Source organism: Lagopus leucura, unplaced genomic scaffold (assembly GCF_019238085.1).
Source record: "Lagopus leucura isolate 7727_CA_CO unplaced genomic scaffold, USGS_WTPT01 Super-Scaffold_100024, whole genome shotgun sequence".
Taxonomy (NCBI): Eukaryota; Metazoa; Chordata; class Aves; order Galliformes; family Phasianidae; genus Lagopus; species Lagopus leucura.
Window position 1 is genome coordinate 7,992,142 of NW_024962276.1, and position 21,535 is coordinate 8,013,676.

At 44.1% G+C, this 21,535-nt stretch overlaps 3 protein-coding genes across 4 annotated transcripts in view; 2 read left to right on the forward strand and 1 right to left on the reverse strand.

The window, feature by feature from the left end:
* The window catches only part of LOC122184804 (lysophosphatidic acid receptor 1-B-like), a 38,079-nt gene extending 35,914 nt beyond the window's left edge, over positions 1 to 2,165 (forward strand). Inside the window, exon 3 of the mRNA XM_042880038.1 lies at positions 1,318 to 2,165. Coding sequence (XP_042735972.1) covers positions 1,318 to 2,165 — 848 coding nt within the window. The remainder of the gene's footprint in view (positions 1 to 1,317) is intronic.
* A 1,298-nt stretch (positions 2,166 to 3,463) lies between these two features.
* ZNHIT3 (zinc finger HIT-type containing 3) lies at positions 3,464 to 5,079 on the forward strand. Its single transcript, XM_042880026.1, has 4 exons — positions 3,464 to 3,547; positions 3,681 to 3,712; positions 3,793 to 3,939; positions 4,585 to 5,079. The coding sequence occupies exons 1-4, from the start codon at positions 3,468 to 3,470 to the stop codon at positions 4,773 to 4,775; spliced, it is 450 nt and encodes a 149-aa protein (XP_042735960.1). The 5' UTR covers positions 3,464 to 3,467; the 3' UTR covers positions 4,776 to 5,079.
* Positions 5,080 to 5,130: 51 nt separating this feature from the next.
* On the reverse strand, positions 5,131 to 21,302 carry MYO19 (myosin XIX). 2 transcript variants are annotated; one of them, XM_042880023.1, is made up of 24 exons: positions 20,860 to 21,301; positions 19,431 to 19,575; positions 18,540 to 18,688; positions 18,209 to 18,322; positions 17,355 to 17,487; positions 17,070 to 17,139; positions 16,865 to 16,967; positions 16,558 to 16,654; positions 15,982 to 16,058; positions 15,499 to 15,589; positions 14,342 to 14,513; positions 13,989 to 14,062; positions 13,777 to 13,898; positions 12,448 to 12,561; positions 12,130 to 12,306; positions 11,711 to 11,857; positions 11,125 to 11,232; positions 10,480 to 10,550; positions 9,592 to 9,701; positions 7,756 to 7,919; positions 7,114 to 7,243; positions 6,847 to 6,932; positions 6,239 to 6,523; positions 5,131 to 5,899 (listed from the first exon to the last, which is right to left on the reverse strand). In XM_042880023.1, the coding sequence occupies exons 1-24, from the start codon at positions 20,869 to 20,871 to the stop codon at positions 5,771 to 5,773; spliced, it is 2,880 nt and encodes a 959-aa protein (XP_042735957.1). In that variant the 5' UTR covers positions 20,872 to 21,301; the 3' UTR covers positions 5,131 to 5,770. The 2 variants fall into 2 exon arrangements, with proteins under 2 accessions (XP_042735957.1, XP_042735958.1); XM_042880024.1 differs by lacking the exons at positions 5,131 to 5,899; positions 6,239 to 6,523; positions 6,847 to 6,932; positions 7,114 to 7,243 and adding an exon at positions 9,105 to 9,212 and having other exon boundaries at positions 7,834 to 7,919; positions 20,860 to 21,302.
* Between the last annotated feature and the right edge of the window lie 233 nt (positions 21,303 to 21,535).

A 21,535-nucleotide genomic window follows, 5' to 3' on the forward strand; every position in this document is an offset into this window, starting at 1 on the left:
CACGGGTGTACTCACTGCTCCATTGCTAATGACACACGGGTGTACTCGCTGCTCACCCCAACTGCTCCAACGTTCAGAATTGCCGTGCTGCCCACTGTAAGCTAATTGTTACAGTAGTGCCCTCTGCTGTCTGACAGCATAAATGTACGTCCGAAGAATAGTTTTCCTAGTCTCACGTATTTCAAACTTTGTTCCCATAAGTCATTTCTGTTTAAAAAGACAAAGATACAGTAATATTCTGTTGCTTTGTTAATGTACAAGTCTTCTAAAAACTAAACAAAATATCCCTCTGCAATGGTATCAGCATAAATGCCTGTCATTTTTCTACATCAACTTCTGATTTATACAAGAGAAGGAAAATACAGATGATTTTAGGTGTATTCTGAGAACTTCTGAGTACTCCAGCATTCAGTACTTACTGAGATATTTCTGTAGGCCCAAGCACAAGAGCTACTTTGAAGGCGGAACCTCCTCCCTTTTTGGGAGCACCTTTGTAGTGCTGCTGTTGATCTTGCCATTTTGCTTTCTAGGCTGGGGTTTGTTCTGTAGATATGATCTAGCCATATTTAGAAAAACAGGCACCATCAGTCCCACTGGTTTGTAACTGTAAGCAAGAGACAGTAACCAACTTGATTCTGTTGTCCTCCAATCAAGATTTAAAACTGTACGTTAAGGGATTATTAAACATAAAACTGAAGGAGTCCATATAAAGAAGGATCTTTCATTATTTTACAGAGTAATATTTCTAAGAACAGAATTGCAGGTTATGTGGCTAGGTTAGTGACAGAAATAAGGAATCTCCAGCTTAATGTCAGCATTTTTGTCCATTGCTTGTGTAGGTCTGAGTAGGGGCAATTAGAGGGATTAAAATTGGAGATCTCTAAATGCCTGAACCAAATTTTGTTCTTGATAAAGGTTGCTTTAAGCAGATTGATTCTATAGTAGTAAATGTGTTTTCCAATTTTAGCTATCCTAGCAACTGAAGTGCTCTGAGTTGGTAACCCAAATATTTAAAAACACAAGTGGTTAAAGATTAATCCACTGTCATGACGATGATGTGCCAATAGAAGCTGTGTTTGAAGACTCATGTTTTGATTGAAAAACAAGGTGACAGTAGCACTCAAGTAGTACAGCCTCTTACGGAATAGGAGATGTTCGAAGCAAATGGTTACCGGTTGAATCTAGGATTTTCCACCATGAATGGATACTCAAACTGTTCTGCTAACCATACGGAAATTTGGAGTCGTAATTTAGTGCTTGCGCTGGGCATCCCTCAGCTGACCATTAACATAGCATCTGTGATCTTCAACTGCACAGCCATCATCACCAGAAAAGCAACAAAAGATCTGCACAAGCCTATCTCTATACTCTTCTGCAATTTGGCTTTTTCTGATCTCTTCACAAGTTTTTCTGGTTTTTGGATTTCAGTGCTGTTCATCACCAAACCTGATGACACAATCTTTGGATCCAAGGATATGCTTGCACCTTATGCCTTATATACTACATCTATTTTATCCACCATCTATAACTTGGTAAGCATTGGAATTGAACGCTACCTGGCTGTGGCTGAAAGCATTAGGACAAGGTTCAGGGTTGCTAGAAACCATTCCATAGCTGTAGTTTTAATTAACTGGGTCCTTGCTTTCTTTCTGGGCTGCCTGCCATTGATGGGGTGGAACTGCTTGCACACAGGAAAAAATCTCTCAGTCCTCTACAGTCCATTTTGTGTTGACTACCTCATCTTCATCACCACTCCCAATGTTGTGGCAGCTTTTATTGTTCCTCTGTTCACCTACCTTAGAATCATTATGATCCTGAGGAAAAGAAAGCTGAGAATGAAAGCGTGTGGGCAAGCTATTGGTACCTACAAATCAGCTGAAATCCAGGTTGCCAGAACTAGTATTTTTATATGGCTCCTGGCATTGGTGTCCTACGCTCCTCTTTTTGCAGGAGTCATCTTTGATGCAATAAACCACCAGTGCCCCCTCGATCTCTATCCAAGCGTCTACATCTTCCGAAACTGCACAGCTATGCTGATAACCATGAACTGTTTGGGAAATCCCATCATATATACACTGAAAACCAAAACCCTAGGGGCTAAACTCAAGTCTCTGAAATGCCTTTCTGGCAAACGTCTCCAAGCCTGCACCATCGCGAACATCTAACCGCGGCCGCCCCTGTACTCCGTGGACTCTGTTCTGCTTCCAGGGCAGCAGGAGCGCCCCGAAGCGAAGGCCGAGCCCTCCGCCGGCTGCGGCGCTTCAGCACCCGCGGCGGGGACAGCTCCGGGCCGGCTGCGGGCGGGGCGCCGCGCGGGGCTCCTCGGCGAGCTGCGCTGCTGTGCGGATGGGAGACGGGAGCGTGCTGCTTGGGAACACCCCGTCAGCTGTGTTTGCTTCGCGTTTGGAAATCCGCTTCTGACGTGCTTTCTTTGCTGCTCAGATTGTGGCTTTTTTGTTTTTTGGTTTTTTTTTTTTTTGGAAGGTGGATAAGTGGCTGGAAAATGTTCAGTTGCGTAGGGGAAAATGTAACGTTACTTTCTCATTTGCAGCATGTAACATCGTATCTGTTAGTATTTGATGAATCAGTTATTGGGGCATCCAGCGCAGTTTTTCTGTTGTCGGTGTATCTGCAGTGTTTCTGTGGGAGCTCTGTGACCACACGTTTTGTGTCCCTGCTTGAGAATGGCAGTACGCTCGTATACTGTGGCCACTGACATTTGATTTGATTTAGGAGAAAACCTCAATGGAGGCTTCATTGTCAGAACTGTAGTCATGGCATAAAGCAAAATGAAATAAAAACTTCAAGAGCACGTGTTTTGTAGAAGGAAAAGGTCTCCCCTCCCTCCCTCTCTCCGAAGAGGAAATGTCTGTTGCTTAATTAACTGGTCAGATCCTGGGCTAAATGAATGCTTACATCGAATGACACGGAGATGTTGCCTAGGAGGGTCTCAACGGCCCAGTTTGTTCTCCCACCTCGCCCATAGTGACAAACCTGGAGGCGATGACCAATAGACCCAAGTGACACTCGTTCATCGTTAAATGCTGCTGCTGTTAAATCGTGTTCAGAGGAGCTGCTGTGCAGCGCCTGTGAGGAATGGAGTTTATGTGAGAGACGGCCGCCCGCTGGTGTAACAGGGAGGCGGGTGCCGTTACATTAACAAACCATGTACCCAGCATTTTACATCATTGCCTTAAAACCTCTTTCCTGTTTTCTTTACCCCACAGAGCTCAGGGAGATCGCGGTCAGCTCTGTGACCCCGTTTAGGGACGTGCTTAGTGATCACGGTGGGGATGGACTCGGTGATTTCCAGCCGGAACGATTCGATGTTTTTTTTTCTCCTGACCCGCGCACGATCACCCCGAACCGCCGCCCCTTCCCACCGCCGCTGTTCCGCTCCCGGCCGTCCCCGCTCGGCGCTCTGCTACCCGGCCTGAGCGGGGCGGGGCAGGGCGCTGCGGGCGGCCATGCGGGCGGCTCGGCCGTGCGCGGTGTGCGGGGCGGACGGCGCCTCCAAATACCGCTGTCCGCGCTGCGCTGCCGCATAGTGAGCGATGGGCGGGAGGGGGGGCGGCGGCGGCGGCGTGGGGGGGGGAGCGGGGCTGCGGACCGAAGGGCGGGGGGCTGCGGGCCGCCTCTCTGAGGGGCCTGCCGGCCTAATGGCGGCTATCATCCCGCAGCTGCTCCGTGCCGTGCTGCAAGGCGCACAGAGGTGAGTGAGTGAGCGAGCGGCGCAGTGCGGTGCGGTGCGGTGGGCCGGGCGGCCGTGACGGGCCTTGTCCCTTATCGCAGAGCGATGCGCGCCGCAGAGGGAACCGCCGGCAGAGGAACGGGCGGCGCAGCGCGGCTCTCCTGCGGACGGCGCGTGGTCGGTGGCCGACATACTGACAGAGGAGGACGAGCAGGACCGCGTCCCGCTGCAGAAACTCCGGCTGCTGGGTGAGCCGGGGGGCGGCGGGGGCCTCGAACAGGCGGGACGTTATGGCGCTGACAGCCACCGCTCGGTGCCTCTTTGGGGGTGCGCCGGCAAAGTAGGGATGGTTATGGCGTCGTTTGTGACTGCGCGTAGTGAGCAGTGAGGAATCATGGAATAGTCCCACCCGGAGCGGACCCACAGGGAGCTTTGAGTCCCAGCCCTGGCTCCACACAGCACTGCCCAAACCCTGTGTCACGACTGTGTCCCAGCGCCCTGTGAGCCCCAGCGGCTCAGGGCTGTGCCTGCTGCCCTGGGCAGTCTGTTCCCTGCCTCTAGGGAGGACCCTGCCCTGATACCGACTTGAGATCGTGTGCTGGTGGAGGAAATGCATAAAAACAGAAAGCGAGGATTTAGTTTGTGATCAGTGCTGTATCCATGCTTGGTTATCACAAGAGCGTGACCTCATAGATTTTGCTCCAAAGTGGGATTTGCTGTGGATTTCATGCAGATGCAGGGATTAATCCTCTGATTTGGTTCTGACAGAGGAAAGGGCTTCTGCCTTCTCTGGCTTGAGGGCTGAACTGCATCACTTAACAGAAACCAAATCCTTTACAGTGGGGACTTCAGGTGAACATGATACTCATTATCTTTTATCCTTGTCTTTAAAGGAGAATCAGAAGAACTGAGAGGTTTGCTGCTGAACCCACACCTCAGGCAGCTGCTGCTGACCATTGACCAAGCAGAAGACAAAAGCTCTCTCATGAAAAAATACATGCAGGAGCCACTCTTTGTGGAGTTTGCAGATTGCTGCTTGAGGATTGTGGAACCCCCAGAGAAGGAGAACATTCTTCCTGAGTGAGCTTGGGAATATTTTTTGTTCCTTCAGGTTTTCCTCTTACAAAAGCCATTCTGCAGCACCCCACGGTGCACTGTGCCATGTATTACCCCCAGTTCAGTTGCTCATGAATGTCAGCACTCCAATTTTCATTTTAGAGTTGATAAATAATGACGTGGTGCTGGACAAATTTCTAGATGCTAGGAATTGAATTTGGTATTATGTGGACTTGCCCTCTGTTGGTACAGAAATACTGTCACCTGTGGGAAATATCACTTCCCAGTAACAATTATATTAAATATACTGGCATTTGTCTTAACTCACAAAATGAACCTGAAATGCTTTTGTTGACCTTGTTGAGGATAGTCATACGCCTTCACAAGATACTTAAGAGTTTATTTAGATATGGCATACACAGAAAAACTGAACATTTTCAAGACCCACGTACGTAACAGAGGTGGTATAGTGTGCCCTGATGAGAACCTTGGTCCCTCTGCAGAGGTAATGCTGTTGGCTAGGTCATGTTAGAAACACACAGATCACAATGTATTTTGGTCCTGTAGATAAAAAGCAAGACTCTGGTCTTGCTTTTCCCTGAGACATCTGCCTTTAGTGTTACAGTTGAATGCTACTTACTTCCTTGGTCGCAGGTTACTAAATGTTTGTGGTACCTCCCAACAAGAGCCCAGCACACATCAGAAGTGTTTGCCTTTTCTGCTATCTCATTACCAGCCTCTTGTTTTGACCATGTACAGCTAGAAGTGTTCTGTTCCAGTATATACTCTTTAAAGCACTTGATCTATTTTCTCATATTATCTCCTCTAGTACATACGTGTGTGAGAGGAGGAATGCCTCCCCTGCATTCTAAATTTGAATTATAATATGCATACACTGATTATACATGTGATTATAGGAAACTGAGGTAGCAGCAGGTAGGGACATTGAGTAACTTGAAAAGCAGCAGCCTGCAGGCAGTCCTTCCCTGAAGGAAATGTTCCGTACATGCGGATGGCCAAAAGTTATGTTGGAAGCAGTTCTTTTCTGTCCAATAAAATCTGGTTAAAACCGGTGGTAGAATAGGCAGCTGTGTGGGGACTGACATCTGCGTAATGCAGGGGAGACTTCTTGCAGTGAAACCTGACAGAGCCCTGGAAGAAAACAAGGTGGAGAGGCCAGTTGGTGCTTTGCAGAACTGTGATCTAGTTTCACTGTTCAGACAAAGCACTGCCTTATTATACAAGCAACTTGTAAGTACAACTAGAAACTTTGATCAGTTTGTTCCTATGACAGACTAGCAAGAACTTTCATGCTTTGGTCTCACAGCTGAGACCCATGTCTTACCTGACCTATTAACATCAGAATCATCCTTGCATATCTAAAGCAGTGAAGAAAGAAAGAAAAACTAGACTGATAGCAGACTTCGTGCCAGTACTGTTCTAGGATCCTGACCTCATGACAGTTTAGTTGTGCTGTGTGAGGTATCTTACCTGCGGGAGAGCTCTAATAGAAGTGATGCCACAACCTAAGAAGTTGCTTTCCATCTTGTAGCAGCCAACCCCCTGAAGTACTTTCAAGCATGCCAGCAGAGACAGCTCTCTCCGGAGTCCCACTATGGTAACAGGCGCAGCAGACAGGACGAGGCCAAGAGGCCAAAGCTGAATGATTGCACGTAGAGGCCAAGCTGTTTCCAAAGAGCATGGTGATTTGGCTGAGAAAGGTGCATTTTCACCACCCTCATCTAATTCCACTGCTGCTAAAGCAGCCATTTTTGCCTGATAAAGAGATGCAGAAAAAATATTGAGCAAAATTTAAAACTGCAAACAAAGAGTCTAAAACAAAGTATAAGGGATAAAGAGTAAGGGATAGGACACCGTGTGGGATGGTTTCCCATTTTATAGATAATTAAGAACAAATGAGCTCCCAAGCAGCTGTAGAAGACTGGCATCCATCTTCTGTGCTTCGGTTTAAGAAATGTTTTCTGAAGAACTGACAGTGTGGGTTTTGTACAGTTAGTTGGTAGGGGCAGATTATTTCTCAAACCACTACAAAGCTTCACTCGCTCAGCTTTAATCCTTTTCTGTACCAACATACTTACTTTCCATTTCCTCCATCCACGCTTAATGACATCTGCAGCCCTGCGCATCCTTTGGAAGCGGTTCCTGGCTAACCAGGAGCGAATAGCTGAAGATTTAATTAAAAGAAATCTAAGTACAAAGAATCTCAGCAGTTGTTGCAGACAATGTAAGAAAGATGGCACTTAAGCCTTCTCCATGTTCAATTAGCATATCCCTTCTTTAAATACTCACTGTGGCTGGAAATGTTACTAGTTACATTATGGCCAGCCACGCTCTCATCAAATTACCTGCTTGGATGAGTGTTGCAGACCTTCTCTCCTTTGCAAGTTTCTTCTGTTTAAATCTTCTCCAGCAACACTGAATGCAAAATGCTTTCTTGTTTAACACCTCTGCTCTTCTAGCTTCAAGCTGCTCTAGCTGTGTTGGGGATACAAACCTGCAGTTAATAGTCAGGGACAGAGCTGTGTTCTTAACCCTTCTACAATCATTTGCTGCTTGTCAGGTCCCAAGATTGCTTATATTTTAGAGATGACAGCATATCATTAATGCTTATTATACAGTTATATATAGTATGTAAGGTTAAAGTAGAAAGCATGTATATCTGAGGGGGAAAAAGTATTGTGGGGGAAAACACACTCCTGAAGTCACAGTAACAGCTGGCTTAAAATTAGCTCTACTGAGTGAGAGTTGCTTTTTGTTTTGTTTTGCTTGTCTGTTTTTTAAATAGCTACACCCTTCAGTGTGCAAGCTTTGTAAAAGTGCAGAAGTGCCTTCTTTGTATTTGTCAAAAAAGGATCTGCTTGGGCCTGTCAGAGGAGCTAAAGCTACCAGCAGAAGCCAGGGAAAGCTGTCATCCATGCTGAAACAGTGAGAACACCAGCAACACAAGTATATTCCAGAACTGTTAGCTGAGGAAATGGCACTCTTACCACAGAATTAGCCATAAATACTTTGGTTTTGCCACAATACACTGGAGTATTCTCTGATCCCTTCCCTGTGGGCTCAGCAGCACTTTGTCCTGTAACAACATTCTGCAGGATCTCAATGACAACAGAACGTGATGCTTTGTTGCCATCCACCGCTGCAGTCTCACCTGCAAATGAAGTATTGAAAAGAAGGTATTGCAAAATTTGGAAATCAAGACCAGGTTTGCCTTTACACTGAGACACCGCAGCCATCTGGGGGTGATGGCTGAGATATGACTAGTTCTAGCCACTAGGGAGAAATGCAGCTGCATAGATTTTGCCATGTGCTAACAACTAGAAAGATAGCTCAGTGTGTTTAAAGGAGGATGTGGTTTGGATGCTAATGCACTGTATTATTGCCTCCATTGTGGCATATTCAAGCTGGCATGGGTAACAAGTGGCATTTTGGGTGGATCTAGACAAGGAGAGCAGCGCAGCCCTAAGAAAACCTAATGAAATAATCGAAGCCCAAAACCATAGGGAACAAAGAGCAAAAAGCAAGGATTTAGACTCATAGCTTTAATGCACTGAGAGATGCAGGAACGAAAAACAAATGCTGTGCAATTCCACAGCTCTAACAGGGTATCAGAAGCAGCTAAGGGGAATCAGGGACACATGCTAAGGGTATGTTTATTGTGGCAGTAAGAAGTTACTAAAGTCATCTGTGGGACTTTTCTTTTTTTTCATGGTGAGACAAACAGGTTATCCAGATTAACCTATTTGGACACAGAGGAAGACTTAATTCAGACCTGTCCTTTAAGGAGACAGTATTGCTCAAGGCAATGCTGCATGAGTTTTCTGCATGCCTAATGCCAGAACTTGACAGTCATTGTATCTTTTCATCCTGGATACAGTTTGTTTTTCTGCTATAATTATTTGTGAGGAGATGAGAGCATTTTAAGGTGCTGCAAACAAATACAAACAACTCTTGCATACAGAAAGACATCTGGTGACTATCATTATGTTCATGGGACCAAGCTGATAGGAAAAGAAAAGCTTATCCTCATGTTTAGGAAATTGTTTTACTTTGTTTGCAGATTGTAACCCACTGAAGATAAAAAGGGGTACTAACCTATCACAATGAAGCATTCTAACTAGTGGGTTTATAATTAAGGGAGAAAGATATGGAATGTAAGTAATTTTCCAGACTGTACTTCATTGCTTCATTGTATTTCAGCAGGGTGAACGGATTTCCAGCCATTAAACATATCTGAAATGGGCTGGTCCTTACTGACCTTATTTCTCACCTACTGGTTACTGAAAAGAAAAAAAAATGATGAGCTCCTTTTTCAGGGGCTCACCAAAGACATTACCTGGTAGACTGGGTTATGTATTTAACATCCATCCTCGCTCTTGTTTAGAAAAAAGAATTGTGTACAGAAGTTTGTAACAGGCAGAAGAAGCAGCAGAATCCAGGTAAGCTAGAAGGTCAGTGCGTTTGGCAAGAAAACAAAGTGGGGGAAAAAAAGGAAGGATAAGGAATATAAGTGAAAAGGTAAGTGGTTTTCCAGTTTACTTAACTATTTCTAAATCAAATTATATTACATCATAACTAATTGCTTCTACCAAAGAGGAACATGGAAAAGCAGAAGTAAAGATGAAGGATTTGCTCTTTTTAAAAGAGCCCACCATGTGCATTAGGCAGATTAGAAACTGAAGTCAGTTTAGAGAGGTTAGAAATGTATTTTGAGAATAGCGGGTGTTTCGAAGTGCTGAATACAATTACTGCATCTGATCTATGTGATATCAACTTGGTGCAGGGACATTTTTATAGCAAAGGGACTATCTAAACAAACATACCTTTTTTCTTGGCAGTATGGCAGTTGCTTTTATCACATGCACTGGTTTTGCTGGACCTACGTGACTTTCTCAGTATTTCATAGCGATCGGTGAAACTTTGAAAAGAGATCCTGATAGACAAAAGTACAGTTAATACTAGGCTAGTATCATTTATTACTATCTGGTAAATAATCTGTCCTTTCAAGGGAAAAAATTGCAGAATGGCTTAAAAAAACCCAACTCATAGACTGCAAAAAGACTGAGGCCTATGTAGTCACCAACATGTAAGAAACTATAAAGTTACTGAAGGAATTCAGAGGGCTACCTGTTGCCCAGTAATAGACAAGGACTTTCAGCTGTGACAAAGACTAAGCAGGAATTATGCTTTTTAGATGAAAACAGTAAGCTTCACTCCAGTCAGTAACATGACTTATCTCAGGCCTTGTTCCCTCCATCATCTAAAGATGGCAAGAAAAGCCAGGAAGATCTCTGGCTATGATAGATACTGTACTGAAGAAGGCCACACTTAGATGAATGCCATTTTTTCACGTATTTTTCGACTGCTGCAAATGATAGTTAAGAAGCACATAAAAACCAGAAAGTTTTAGTACATGATAGTCTACATCAATACATTTCTTCTGCAGCTTCTCTGCAAAGGTACAGTGAGGTCCCAGATTTGTGTCAGGTATTGCTGTCTCCAAACTATGAAAGGTGCTCGAATAAGCTTACAAACAAGCACAGAGCAGAACCCTTCAGACAGCTTTAAAAGAATCCCTAAGGCTTTGTGGTATAAAACAGATTACTAAATATTTGGATTTCCCACTTAAAAGCTCTTCTGAATAACTATTACACCACGAATTGCTATAGAAATGTATTATGCAAGACACTGCTCAGTAAGTTTGGCCTTACCTAATAGGGAAGCCTGCTGCACTGATGGTGATGGCTTCAACTATTCCACATGCCTGGAGCTGGCTAAGAACCTGAGGCACAAATTGAGTTGTTTTAGGAAAACTCTTGTTCTTTGTGGAAGCTGCAGTGAAGGTGTGCGTGGGATGCACTCAACCCAAGCCGTGTTAAGCTCTGCTCAGCCACCACGCTGGTGGTCAGGGAACAAATGGAGAGGGTGGAGAAGGGGATTACACAGCTAATGAGCATTTTCTAACACCCAAGCAGACTTTTGTTGTGGGTTTGCACTGTGAAGATATCTTTGTGAGCAGGGTAGCCATAGCCAGATGAACTTTACCTACTTTGTGAGCTGAGAAGCTATCATCCCAAATAACCCGTGAGCACTGTGGTAAGGGAATGTCCCATACAGCAACAATTAAGTTGCACCTGAACAAGCTGCTGAGCTTAACAGTGCCATTTTAGACATGCTTCATCTGATTCTGAAAGGACATTTATCTTGGAAATTTCAAAGAAAAAAACATTCTTTTGAAATACACTATGGAAAGAGATTTACAAGTGAATCACGGCCATCTGAGACTCAATGCAAAGCCCTGCACGTTATTTCTGGGAAGTTTCTGACTTAATAAAGAAAGGTTTTGGAGAAATTACCTCTTCTTTTCTGAAAGTCCTTGCCTTGCAGTCAGCATTAGGCTTGATGCATCGGATGTAATGTGGTTTGGTGCTGTTCAAGATCTGCATGAGATTTTCAAGTGAACTCTGCAAAGAAATTCAGGAGAAATACAGGTGCAAGAGCTTCCTCCTCCACAGGTAGTTTAGTGAATTGGTGCTTTTCTATAGAAGCAATTGAGCTCCTTTTTTTTTTTCTTTTTTTTCCCCCCCCCTAAGAATGACTTCATGCTCTCAGCATTAGCACAGCTGATATCAATATGGATTCTTTTAAAAATGACCGATGGCAAATTCAGAAAGCTTCAAAACTGTATCGGGGCTGTTAGTTGAAGCTAATATATCAATAAGAACACATACAAAAAAGCCTGACAAAGGGAGATGCCCAGCTGTTAAGGGTAAAACTTGAGTGAGTCAAAACTGCAAACCAGAGATTATCAGAGCCTGATGCCATTTCAGGTTTACAGCCATCTCATTTAATAACAGTTACTGATCTTGGTCCAACTCTAATGTTTTCTCATCTAGTTATGAAGACAGCGTTAGAAAGCAGAATCTTGAGTAGTGCATGTACCTTGAACTTTGACACCACTGTAACAACAGCCGCTCTGCTCTGCGTTTTCGTATTATTTTGGTGCTTTTCTGCAATGGGAAATAATTTCTGAAGCAAAGCGTCCTTAGAGTTTTGCAGAACACGGACAAGTTCTGGTGGAATGGGGTCCTGCAAGCACAAATGTGACTCATTAGCATTTGGAGTTACGCAGAAACCTGTCACCTTTTATTCACATTACTAAAAATTCTTCATATGTAGATGGAGTTGTACTTCTTACGATAACTGACTGAGCCACAGCTGTAGTTTCAAATCTGAGATGATTTATTTGGAGTAAGATGTGCAGAGTCAGTAAACATTGCTGGATATACATACTAGTGATGCTTTAATCTAAATCTGCTTTTGGTCTGTTTTTTTGAATAGCTGTTTCTGAAAACACCTACCTTATTTTTCTCCACCATTGCTGCCAGCTGGTAGCAGACCTTCCCAGCATAATGAGAAATAATGAAGTTTGGCTTCTTACTAAACTTGTCTCGACTTAAACATTGATTATCAGACAAAGCTTTTTCAATCCGAGTTTGAAACAGGTCAGAGTTAGAGGATCTATTCAAACGGCATTCCTGCATAACAAACAAAAGATGCCTTTTACTAATTAAAGGCAACATCTGGCAAGTTTCGTTCTAATTTAGCACTTGTGTTTTCTTTGCTGGTTTGGAATGGACGGTGTGCAAGTAGGCCAGAAGGATTAGCAGTTCACTTACCTCATTCAGCAGAGAAAAAATGCTGAGAGGGTTGCCCTCTATCAGATCAAGGCAGCTCTGGTTGTCCTGGTAGTTTATGAAAGACCACTGTAGACCTTCAGATGCATATTCTTCCTAAAGTAAGAGAGAAACTGAATGTTCTGCAGCAGAGGGCACTAGAGCTCAAATAACTGCCTGTTTTTTCTTAGCATATGATGCAGTTACTGTTTAAGCAAACAAGTTAATCACAGACTCAGCCTACTCATCCAAAGCTCAGTTCATGAGTTCAGTGGGAATCTGAAGGAAAAAAAAATACTGAGGATATTTTATCCCAAGTAGCTTCTGAGTACATAGCAGCAGATCCCACCTGAACAATTAGTTTCATTATTTGGGAACTTTACAGATTTATCAGTGAGAGTTTCATAGCTGCTTTACAAAGTAAACAAAGTCACATTAAGCTCTGCTGGGTTTTCCCTTGAAGGGCAGGGAACTGCTTAGATTGGGACACAGCCCTGAGCCTACCACTGTGTGCCAAACTTTACCAACCGGTCTTACTAAACCAGTCTGATCCAAAAGGAAATGGACAAAGGTATCAGATGAAACCATTTGTGCAGTATTTATGCCGAATTATGGAATAAACTAGAAGGAGTGCTTAATAAGCAGAAGCCTTGGCTGGTTATTTTACGAGTCTCCTGCTAAAAGCTTGCTCAGCACAGCCACTAATGGCATTCGAGTGGTCTGGGACACAGCCAGATCAAGAGAGCTAAGAGGGTAGGCAGTAACTGGTAGGAATGCTATTAAGCAGAGGTTATGAATCAGTGAAAAGTGATTGTGTGCTTGAACTTAGTTTCCATCTTTGCTGACCATTAACTCCTGGCATACTGACAAAGGCAGGAGGAAAAAAAAACTGGTTAGTATATGAAAGCACAAATTAAGGGCAAAGAGGTACTTATCTCTGAATAAATGGATACAACTATGCTCTGAGGCAGAAAGTGCCATCACGTTGGTACCATTAAGGAAACAATTTTACAGATTCCAGTTAATGACAAAGATCACTGTGGTAATGCATGTGTAATAGGGAGAAATTCAACCAGGACTGAATGGAGTCCACGAGAGCAGCAGTCTGGGCCTGGCAGGAAGTCTGTATCTCTCAAAGATATTAGGTGAGACCTTGAATTAGTGTGCATGGCCAGTCACGTTAGTGACAGCAATGTATTTAGCACATCCTACTGTTTTCTGTGGCATTGTTTGAAGGTTGCAGTCTGACCAGAAGCACAGAAATACAATCAGAGAGACAAAAGATGCTGTTTTAAATCAGATATTTGACATTAGATCTTAGTGGAGAGTTACCTGTTGCGCCTTCAGATAGTGTGCTACAAAGTGCTGCTGCAGTTTCTCATTGGCATAATTAATACAAAGCTGTTCCAAGTTGTTTTCAGGGAAGGCTTCAAAACCATAAACATCCAACAAACCTAGGAGTATCATAAGGTAGTGCATTTTAATCTAGGAGTAGACTGAAGAGCTTAAGGTTGCTCAGTTAAACCAGGGATGGAAAACGATACCTATGAAGCTGGTCCACAATGATGCATCTGCGTAAATGCTTTCGTTTATGACCAAAACAAGCCATTCAAACAATCTGTGGACAATGACAACTGAATTAGTTGGAAAAGTGCTTGCTTTTCTTACTGCCCAAACAAAATCCGTGCAATAAACCAGAAGTTCTCTGTAGATCGAATAGATACTGCAGCGACGTCAGTATCTGTGACTGAATCAAAGGTGTGTCAAAGGAGAAAGGCAGGGTTATACTGTTCTTTTGTCCAAGCAGAAAGCCAGGGAAAGGAGGATTCCCTGGCTGCTCTATTCCCTCACAAAAATTGCATGGATTAGCGCAGCAGCCTGGCCTGCATGTCCTTACTTAGCATAGATCACTTTGGCAAGGCAGTCCCTCCTAGTGTCACATTCAGTTCTAGAGCACGGCTTCTTGAAGACTTGCTGTTGTTTTCCAGCAGTTATTGTTCGAATTCTTAATGATTCCAGCAGCTCCTCCACAGGTATCTTCAGCAACTCTCCTGCAGTCTTCACAAAGTCTTACTCAAGGAAAAAAAGAGTTTCAAGATTATCTATCTGGAGTGTCGAATGCAGGTCCTTTTAGGTTATGGAAGGTCTAGGGATGATACTAAAAAACCCAGCTCTTCTGTGAATTCCCCAACTCAAATATGGGATTTTGCATCGTTTTACCCAAACTCAGAAGAAAGTTTTGTACAATCAGCCTCTTAATTTGCATGTACAGTATCCCCAGAATTGCAAGTACTCTATTTAAGATGAAACAACAGTATCAAAAAAAGTCTGAAGTTTGCTACACTGAAGTGAGCACTACAGAGGTTACTCTCTAGGTTACGTCCTTGTTATCTGTTCACCTTTTTTGAGCAGAAACTTCTCTTCATTAGAGAAATGAGTATTTGCAAACAAAGGATTTAAGATGTTGCTAACCTGAGCTGTATTCAATACTATCTGAATATTCAGCAGTGTGAATTCAGAGCATGTGAAATAACAGTATGAAATTTCATTGTTCAGGACAGTTTTAGTTCTGAAGGAAAACTAGAGCTTTGCATCTCCTAAAGATATGCCGAACAACCTACGTGCTGTGCAGCAACCTAGCAGATTTGCTCTGATTGTGGAATGTTCGTCTTTATCAGGAAAACTTCAAAGCTCTGCTTTGAAAATTTAAAAGCCTTGCTTTCCACTCTAGATCAGATTTATGGAAGTCTTGTGATGCCAGTGAAAGATTAGGATCAGTTGTAACAGCCCTGCCAATAATCCTTCTGAAGTGACACTCCAGTGCTACAGTTGCCATGACTGTAACATAAAAACCTGTAACATCAGGGTATTATCTCTCAGATTTTGTGCAGTAGTTTGAAACCATGAAGCTTGGAACACAAGCACACTTAAACTTTGGTCTGCCTATGACCCTGATGGTCTCTTATCAAGCAGAAGAATATATTAATCCTTTCTACTAGCCATCTGCTCGAAGATAACAATAGTCTTTAAAGTACAGCATGCTTGGTGCCTCACCTTTGGCTTTATCTTCTAGTTCACAAGGCTGAGATTCATCCACTGGATTACAGAATTGAATGTTCCCAAGATGGAGAAGGCCTGACAATACCTGCAAGATAATCAAGCACGGAGTTTTCTAAAACAGAGCTCCAAGGCATTGTCCTCTTGGCCTGGCCACATCAACAGGGCAAATCAAAACATTTCTGTACAAAACAAACAAAAAAAAACCAACACAAAGGAAGAAGATTCCAAATTTCTACAATAATTCCTCGTGCAGCATTACTGAAAGAAATCTACAGTTCACAGCTGCAGGCTTTTGGTTAAAAACTAATATTTGGTTATGCAACCTAATGTGTAGCTGCAGCCATTCCAGGCAGCATTGCCAAACAACCCATGGACATCTGGACACGTCTACAGAAGCAGATGTACATCAATCCCAATGCTAAAAAGACATTATAAGCATTGTCATGAGCTTTGTGGTGACCATGCATTATACCTGACCTTGAAAATATTGTTCTGAGTGGAGTGTTCAATGCCCAAGTGAAACATTGCATCTCTGGTCACCTCGAAGCAGTCCTCTGAAAAGCCAAACAGGTGTTATTTAGTAAGAAGGCCATGCACACAGAGGCATGTGGATCAATCTCCTCCACGTCCAGTTCAGCTGGAATTGTCAGAAGAGATCGAGGAAACCAGCTGTTATTTTGGTAAATCCCAAACCAGAGTTGGAGAATCAAATCACAGATTTGCTGCTGACTCTGGGGCTGTGAAGATGGGCAGCAGGTTGCTGAAGTGCATCCAAAGACAAGGTGGTTTTAAATATAACCACAGAGCAATGCAAATTTGCTGGGCCAGAAACTGCAGTTTCAAGTCAGGTGAAAACTATTAGCAGCGCAAACTGAAACTTAAAACTGAATCACATTAATGCAGATGGCTTTGCAAAATCCGCTGTGGTCAGGGCAGGAGAGTGCTGGATGACTAACCTGGGTCACAGGACTTAGTGAGACAGATGCATTTTTACCTGCCTTCCCTCAGTGTTACATCTGTTATTGATGGACAGTTTGTGAAACTAATCTTTACCCTCTAAGTTTCTTTCAGAATTTGGCAGCCAGCGGTAGTCAGCCCCTTCTGGAAGGTTCCATGCCAGTCTCTCCTCTGCAGTGGCACCTTTTGTGATCTGAAGACAAAATAAAGTAATGAACAGATTCTGCCCTGGGTTTTCACATCTTGTAGATGGGGAATAATAATTGACTGGGAGTACAGATTAATTTGGAAGCATGGCAGACAGATGAACTGTTGAATACTGGAAGTTACAACTGTGCTAAATCTGGTGATTTCATACTCAGTGTTTCTCAGAAACATTTAGCAAAACTAACTGAACACAAACCTGATAAAATATATGAAAGTTTCTTTCATTGGGGGCCTGATAGGCAACTCTTGTCTTCTCCAAAAGGAAAGTCTGAATGGAAGCACTACTCAGATGGTGAAACCTAGAGGGAAAAAATAGGCAAAAGAGCAGATTTTAACAAAATTCCCTCATCAAATTTAGAGGGAGAAGACCACAGACAAGCTATCTAAACAGTAATTATTACCTGTCCAAGTGAAGCTGAATATATTTCCCAAAACGGCTACTGTTGTTATTCCGCAGCGTACATGCATTTCCTGTGAAATTACCAGAGACATACATCATCATCAGTGGTTTTACTCTTCCATGTAGGACATACAGACATTAAAAGTTGATTTGTATACAGTTCCACTATTTGAAGATTTTGTCTTTTAAGGAGAGGAAGCAAGAGGTAGCTTAAATTTGTACATTAAAAAAGAAAATTCCCACTGTGGCCACTACTTGTCCATGCTGTTAAGAAAGCTGCTTTTACCAAATGCTTCCATGATAGGGTTGGAATCCAACACTCTCTTCTCTATCCGTTCCACAGCTTCATTGCCATTTGGGGAGGTAACAGAAGCAGCAACAGAAGCATAAAATTTCATAAGGCAGCGAGATGTCCAGGTCTGCAAGAGACAACAGGCCTTTGTTCTTACCATGTTATGTCAGTTAGTGAAACAGTGCTAGCTTCTGAGAACACAGTATGCATCTGGTGACAATGGAGAGCAATGGTGTCAGGTTTATAGCTCCAGCTCAGCCAAAACCTTTTGTGCATCAGCTGATGCGCAACAGATACACATGTAAATCCTACTGGAATCAAAGTGCTTTGCTGAATAGCAGCTTTACCAAGATGTAACTATCTGGAAGCTTAGCTGGAATTAATAGCTAGTGTTTTAGGATGAATTGAATATAAATAGACTTTGAGTCACTAACACTCAGCAAACCATGTTCTCAGTCTTAAAAATATTCTCAAGTGTTCTGCTGAATAGGAATGGATATTACAGAGGGAGCTAGGACAGGGTCTGACCTCTCCTGCCTCTTAAGGGTTTGCTGAGACATGACCTTCCTAACTGACTAAGCTGAGACTTCAACTCAGGTGCAACTCCTACTGAAGGATTCAAGTCCAGCCCTTCCACAAGTGGCAGATGTCACCTAGAAAGCAGTTACTTTGAGTCTATTTGACTGTGGCGACCATTTAATGCTTTATGCATGTCAGGAGAGTCTTGCTAGAGCAGGCTGGCTACGTGCTCCGTCTTCTTTGCTCACTGAAGTATTCTGCACTACAAATCACTACCAAATCTCAAACAATAAAAGCAATGTCAGGTCAACAGAAAACAATCTCCTTACCTTCCCAGCACCACTTTCTCCACTAACAATGATAGTCTGGTTTATGGGGTCTATCTGGCTTTGAACATTTCTGTAGGTTTCTTCGGCCACTGCAAAGATGTGAGGTTTTAAATCCTGGCAGCAAAGCAGAATATTCATGTTTAAGAGAACAGTAATTACATAGTTCTACAGCAATGGACAGCAAGGATTTCTTGCATTTGTCTGAAAGTAGAACTCATATTTCAGTAGAAATGGGCTTCATCATTCAGAATTATTTTGCTCACACAGAGATTTTGAAGAGCCTGAAATCTGGGTCCTGCAGGAGGACAGGGATTTCAAATACAAGGATTACCTGGGGGCGAACAGCAACATGGTACTCTCTCATAAGCTCAGGTGAATAGAGGCAGGAGATGGGTTGAAATGGATTTAAAGCCACCAGGCTGCAGCCAGCGTTTGTATAAAATAAGTTTGCTGTGTATCTTGCTTGAAGACATTTCAGAACTGAAAGATACACCTCCTATTAGCGCATTTTGAAAAGTGTATTTGACTCTTCCTGTTTGTAACAAAAATCTTCAGATATGTTATCTGTTACGATTAACAGAGAATGAGAAGGTGACCAGGAGAAACCTATAGATCTAATATACATAATTATGCCTTTAAAAGTTGCCCTTGTTCTTAAGAAGCTTAAGTACTTTGACTCCACAATTCATTAAATCGCATGCTTTTATGAGCTTGTACACAGCACATCCTGGAAAGCAAAGCTGTACATTTGCAGAGCAGAGCCAGTCATTCCCCATCTGCACAAGGAAGATGCCTTAGCTTGTTTCAGCAGGGCCATCTTTAAAAGCCAAGTGAGGAATTCACTTTTCCAAACCAATTTTATGGACATACATTGAATCTACATCGGAACCTTATTTCCTGATACATTCATATGAAACTGAACTGCAATCACAAGGTCATGGAGGAATGGCAATTATGGCAATGCCAATTATGGCAATCTGGTGCCATAAACTCTCAACCAAACACTGGCTACCTGAACCAACAGTACAAATGTGAGTTTGGTATGCAAAGCTTGCTGAGAGATCAGTATGGCTAAATCTGCAATAAAAGTGTTGACAAATTTTTCAACAAAACAATCTAAGCTGATTTGAGTAGGCTTTGGTGGGAACGATAATGACCATGTATCAGTAACCAGCAGGGAAAGGGACCCCTCAGAAAGTGCATCTCCTGGCTCACTGCTCACCTGTCGTCGTCGTCACTGGATTAACTTTTGTGAGATCATCAATAAGATGCAGCTTTTCTTCATCACTGAGAAAAGCTCTGACTTCTTCTTCAAATGATTCATTCACGTCATTCTGGGTGACGGAATCTTCTTTTTGGCAGTTTACCTAGGGAGGATGTCAGATCAGCACCAGTCCATGGCTGAGTATAGCAGGACTGTCATTTCACTCCCTACAAGCTATAGCTCTTCTACCACATCCATGTAACACATGTACAGGTTCAGCAGGAATAATAATTTAGTGTTGGAGCTGCTGTTCCTCCCAGTTTGAAAGCAGTGCCCTCCCTCTGCATCACTGCTTCCCATGGCACACTCTGTCTTTAGAAAGTATTATGTGCCATATGAGAGATGGCAGGCTGACAGCACTGTAATGAATTCATTGCTGGCAGTACAGGCTGTAAGCAAAGGTGCCCAAAAAGAATGTGTCCTAAAACTCACAGGATCCATTGCTTGCAATTGTGCAGGACATTCAGCACAGACATGCTTGTACAGCAATCTTAAACTGAATACTTTTAGCCTATGGACATCACCCAAGTGGCCTTGGGCAGAGGGAAGCAGGCAGGACTGGCTGCAGAGCTGAAAGCAATGAGGTCCAACACAACAGTTTTCCTAGGAAAGGCTTCCATTTTCAGAGCAGAGAGAGAGGGTCCTGAGACTGAAGTTGAAGACTGCGTGCATTGCAGCCAGGGGAAAGAACTGCTAACACTGTAAGAGGTGAAGATTATATTAGGTGAAGATTTGTCTCCTTTGGATCATTAGAAGAATTTAAATCTCAGCCTCCAGGCTCCCATGCCCTTGACAACAGTAGTTGGAAGGGCACATTTGTTACACAAGTGTAATGGAAAACTTAGCCAGATGAGAGATTTCAGGTCCTGCTTGTTATGCTGCGGCTGGAAGGGAAGAGATGCCAGTCCTGATTTTTGCATTCTGGATATTCTTTTTCTGCTCCCCATCTCCTGGTCAGGAACTCCTTCAGAGTAACCCTGCTCATTTGTATTTAATAACACAAATCTGCAATTCTTTACAAGTTAACCAAGTTAATGAATAGCATCACATTATTTCTACACAATGAATGACTTGTGACAGCTGTACTGCAGAGCTGTCGGTCCTGCTGCAAAGCGACCCTTAAGGATGTGCTTGCTCCCTGCATTAACATCACCCTGTTCACGCCAACGGCGTGACAAAAATCACCACTACTGTAAGGGCAACACAGCACGAAAGTGCGTTAGTAATGCAGTTCAAAACCGCACACTTAATGGGTGCAGTCGAGCTCCTGAAGCCGGGGTGAATATCCGTTAGCAGTTACCTAACCCTGACTGCAGGGAAACAACCGAGAATCGCTTCCCGGCGGTACGAACGCCATCAGCTCACACAATGCCCGCTTTTCTTTTACCTGCTTTGGCATCTTGGCACTTCTGCAGCGCTGCGCTGCGGGCGACTCCGGCCGTGCGACAGGGGCTGAGCTCGGGGTCCTTCAGGCAACCCAGTCCGAAGGGCCCTTCAACACAACGACGAGCGCTGAGGACAAGGACAGCCGTGCCGCTCCGCGGGGCTCCGCACGCAGATCCCGACGGCAGCGGAGCGGATCCGCATCCAACTGCAAAGCGCTGCGTGCGAACGCCGCTGAACAAACCGCCGCTCTCTCGAATCAAGAAAGCGAAGTTCCCCGGCAAGAATCCGCAGCCATCCCCGAGTCCCGCCGCTAAGAAGGGAGGAAGGAGCACAGAGCTACGCGAGGAAAGATTCGCGGCTGTGACGGCGTCACGGGAGGGGTGCTCTGCGGCCAGCGGTGACTCACAGCAGCTCGCAGCGGGGTTCTTCCCGCCTGCTCCGCTCCCACGCGGACCCCGCGCCGCGGCACCGGGCAGGGCGTGCCGATGGGACCGCCGGCCGCGGGGACGGCCCGGCCCAGCTCCCACCCGAGGAAACGGCGGGCAGCCCCAAGGTCAGCGCGCTCAGCCCGTCCCGGGCGGCGGCACGACCGCCGCGGAGGGCAGAGCCGCGTCCGGCCCGCTCCCCGCTGACCTCTCAGCGGTCCCCGCGGGCGCGATCCTCCCCGGGTCGCTCTC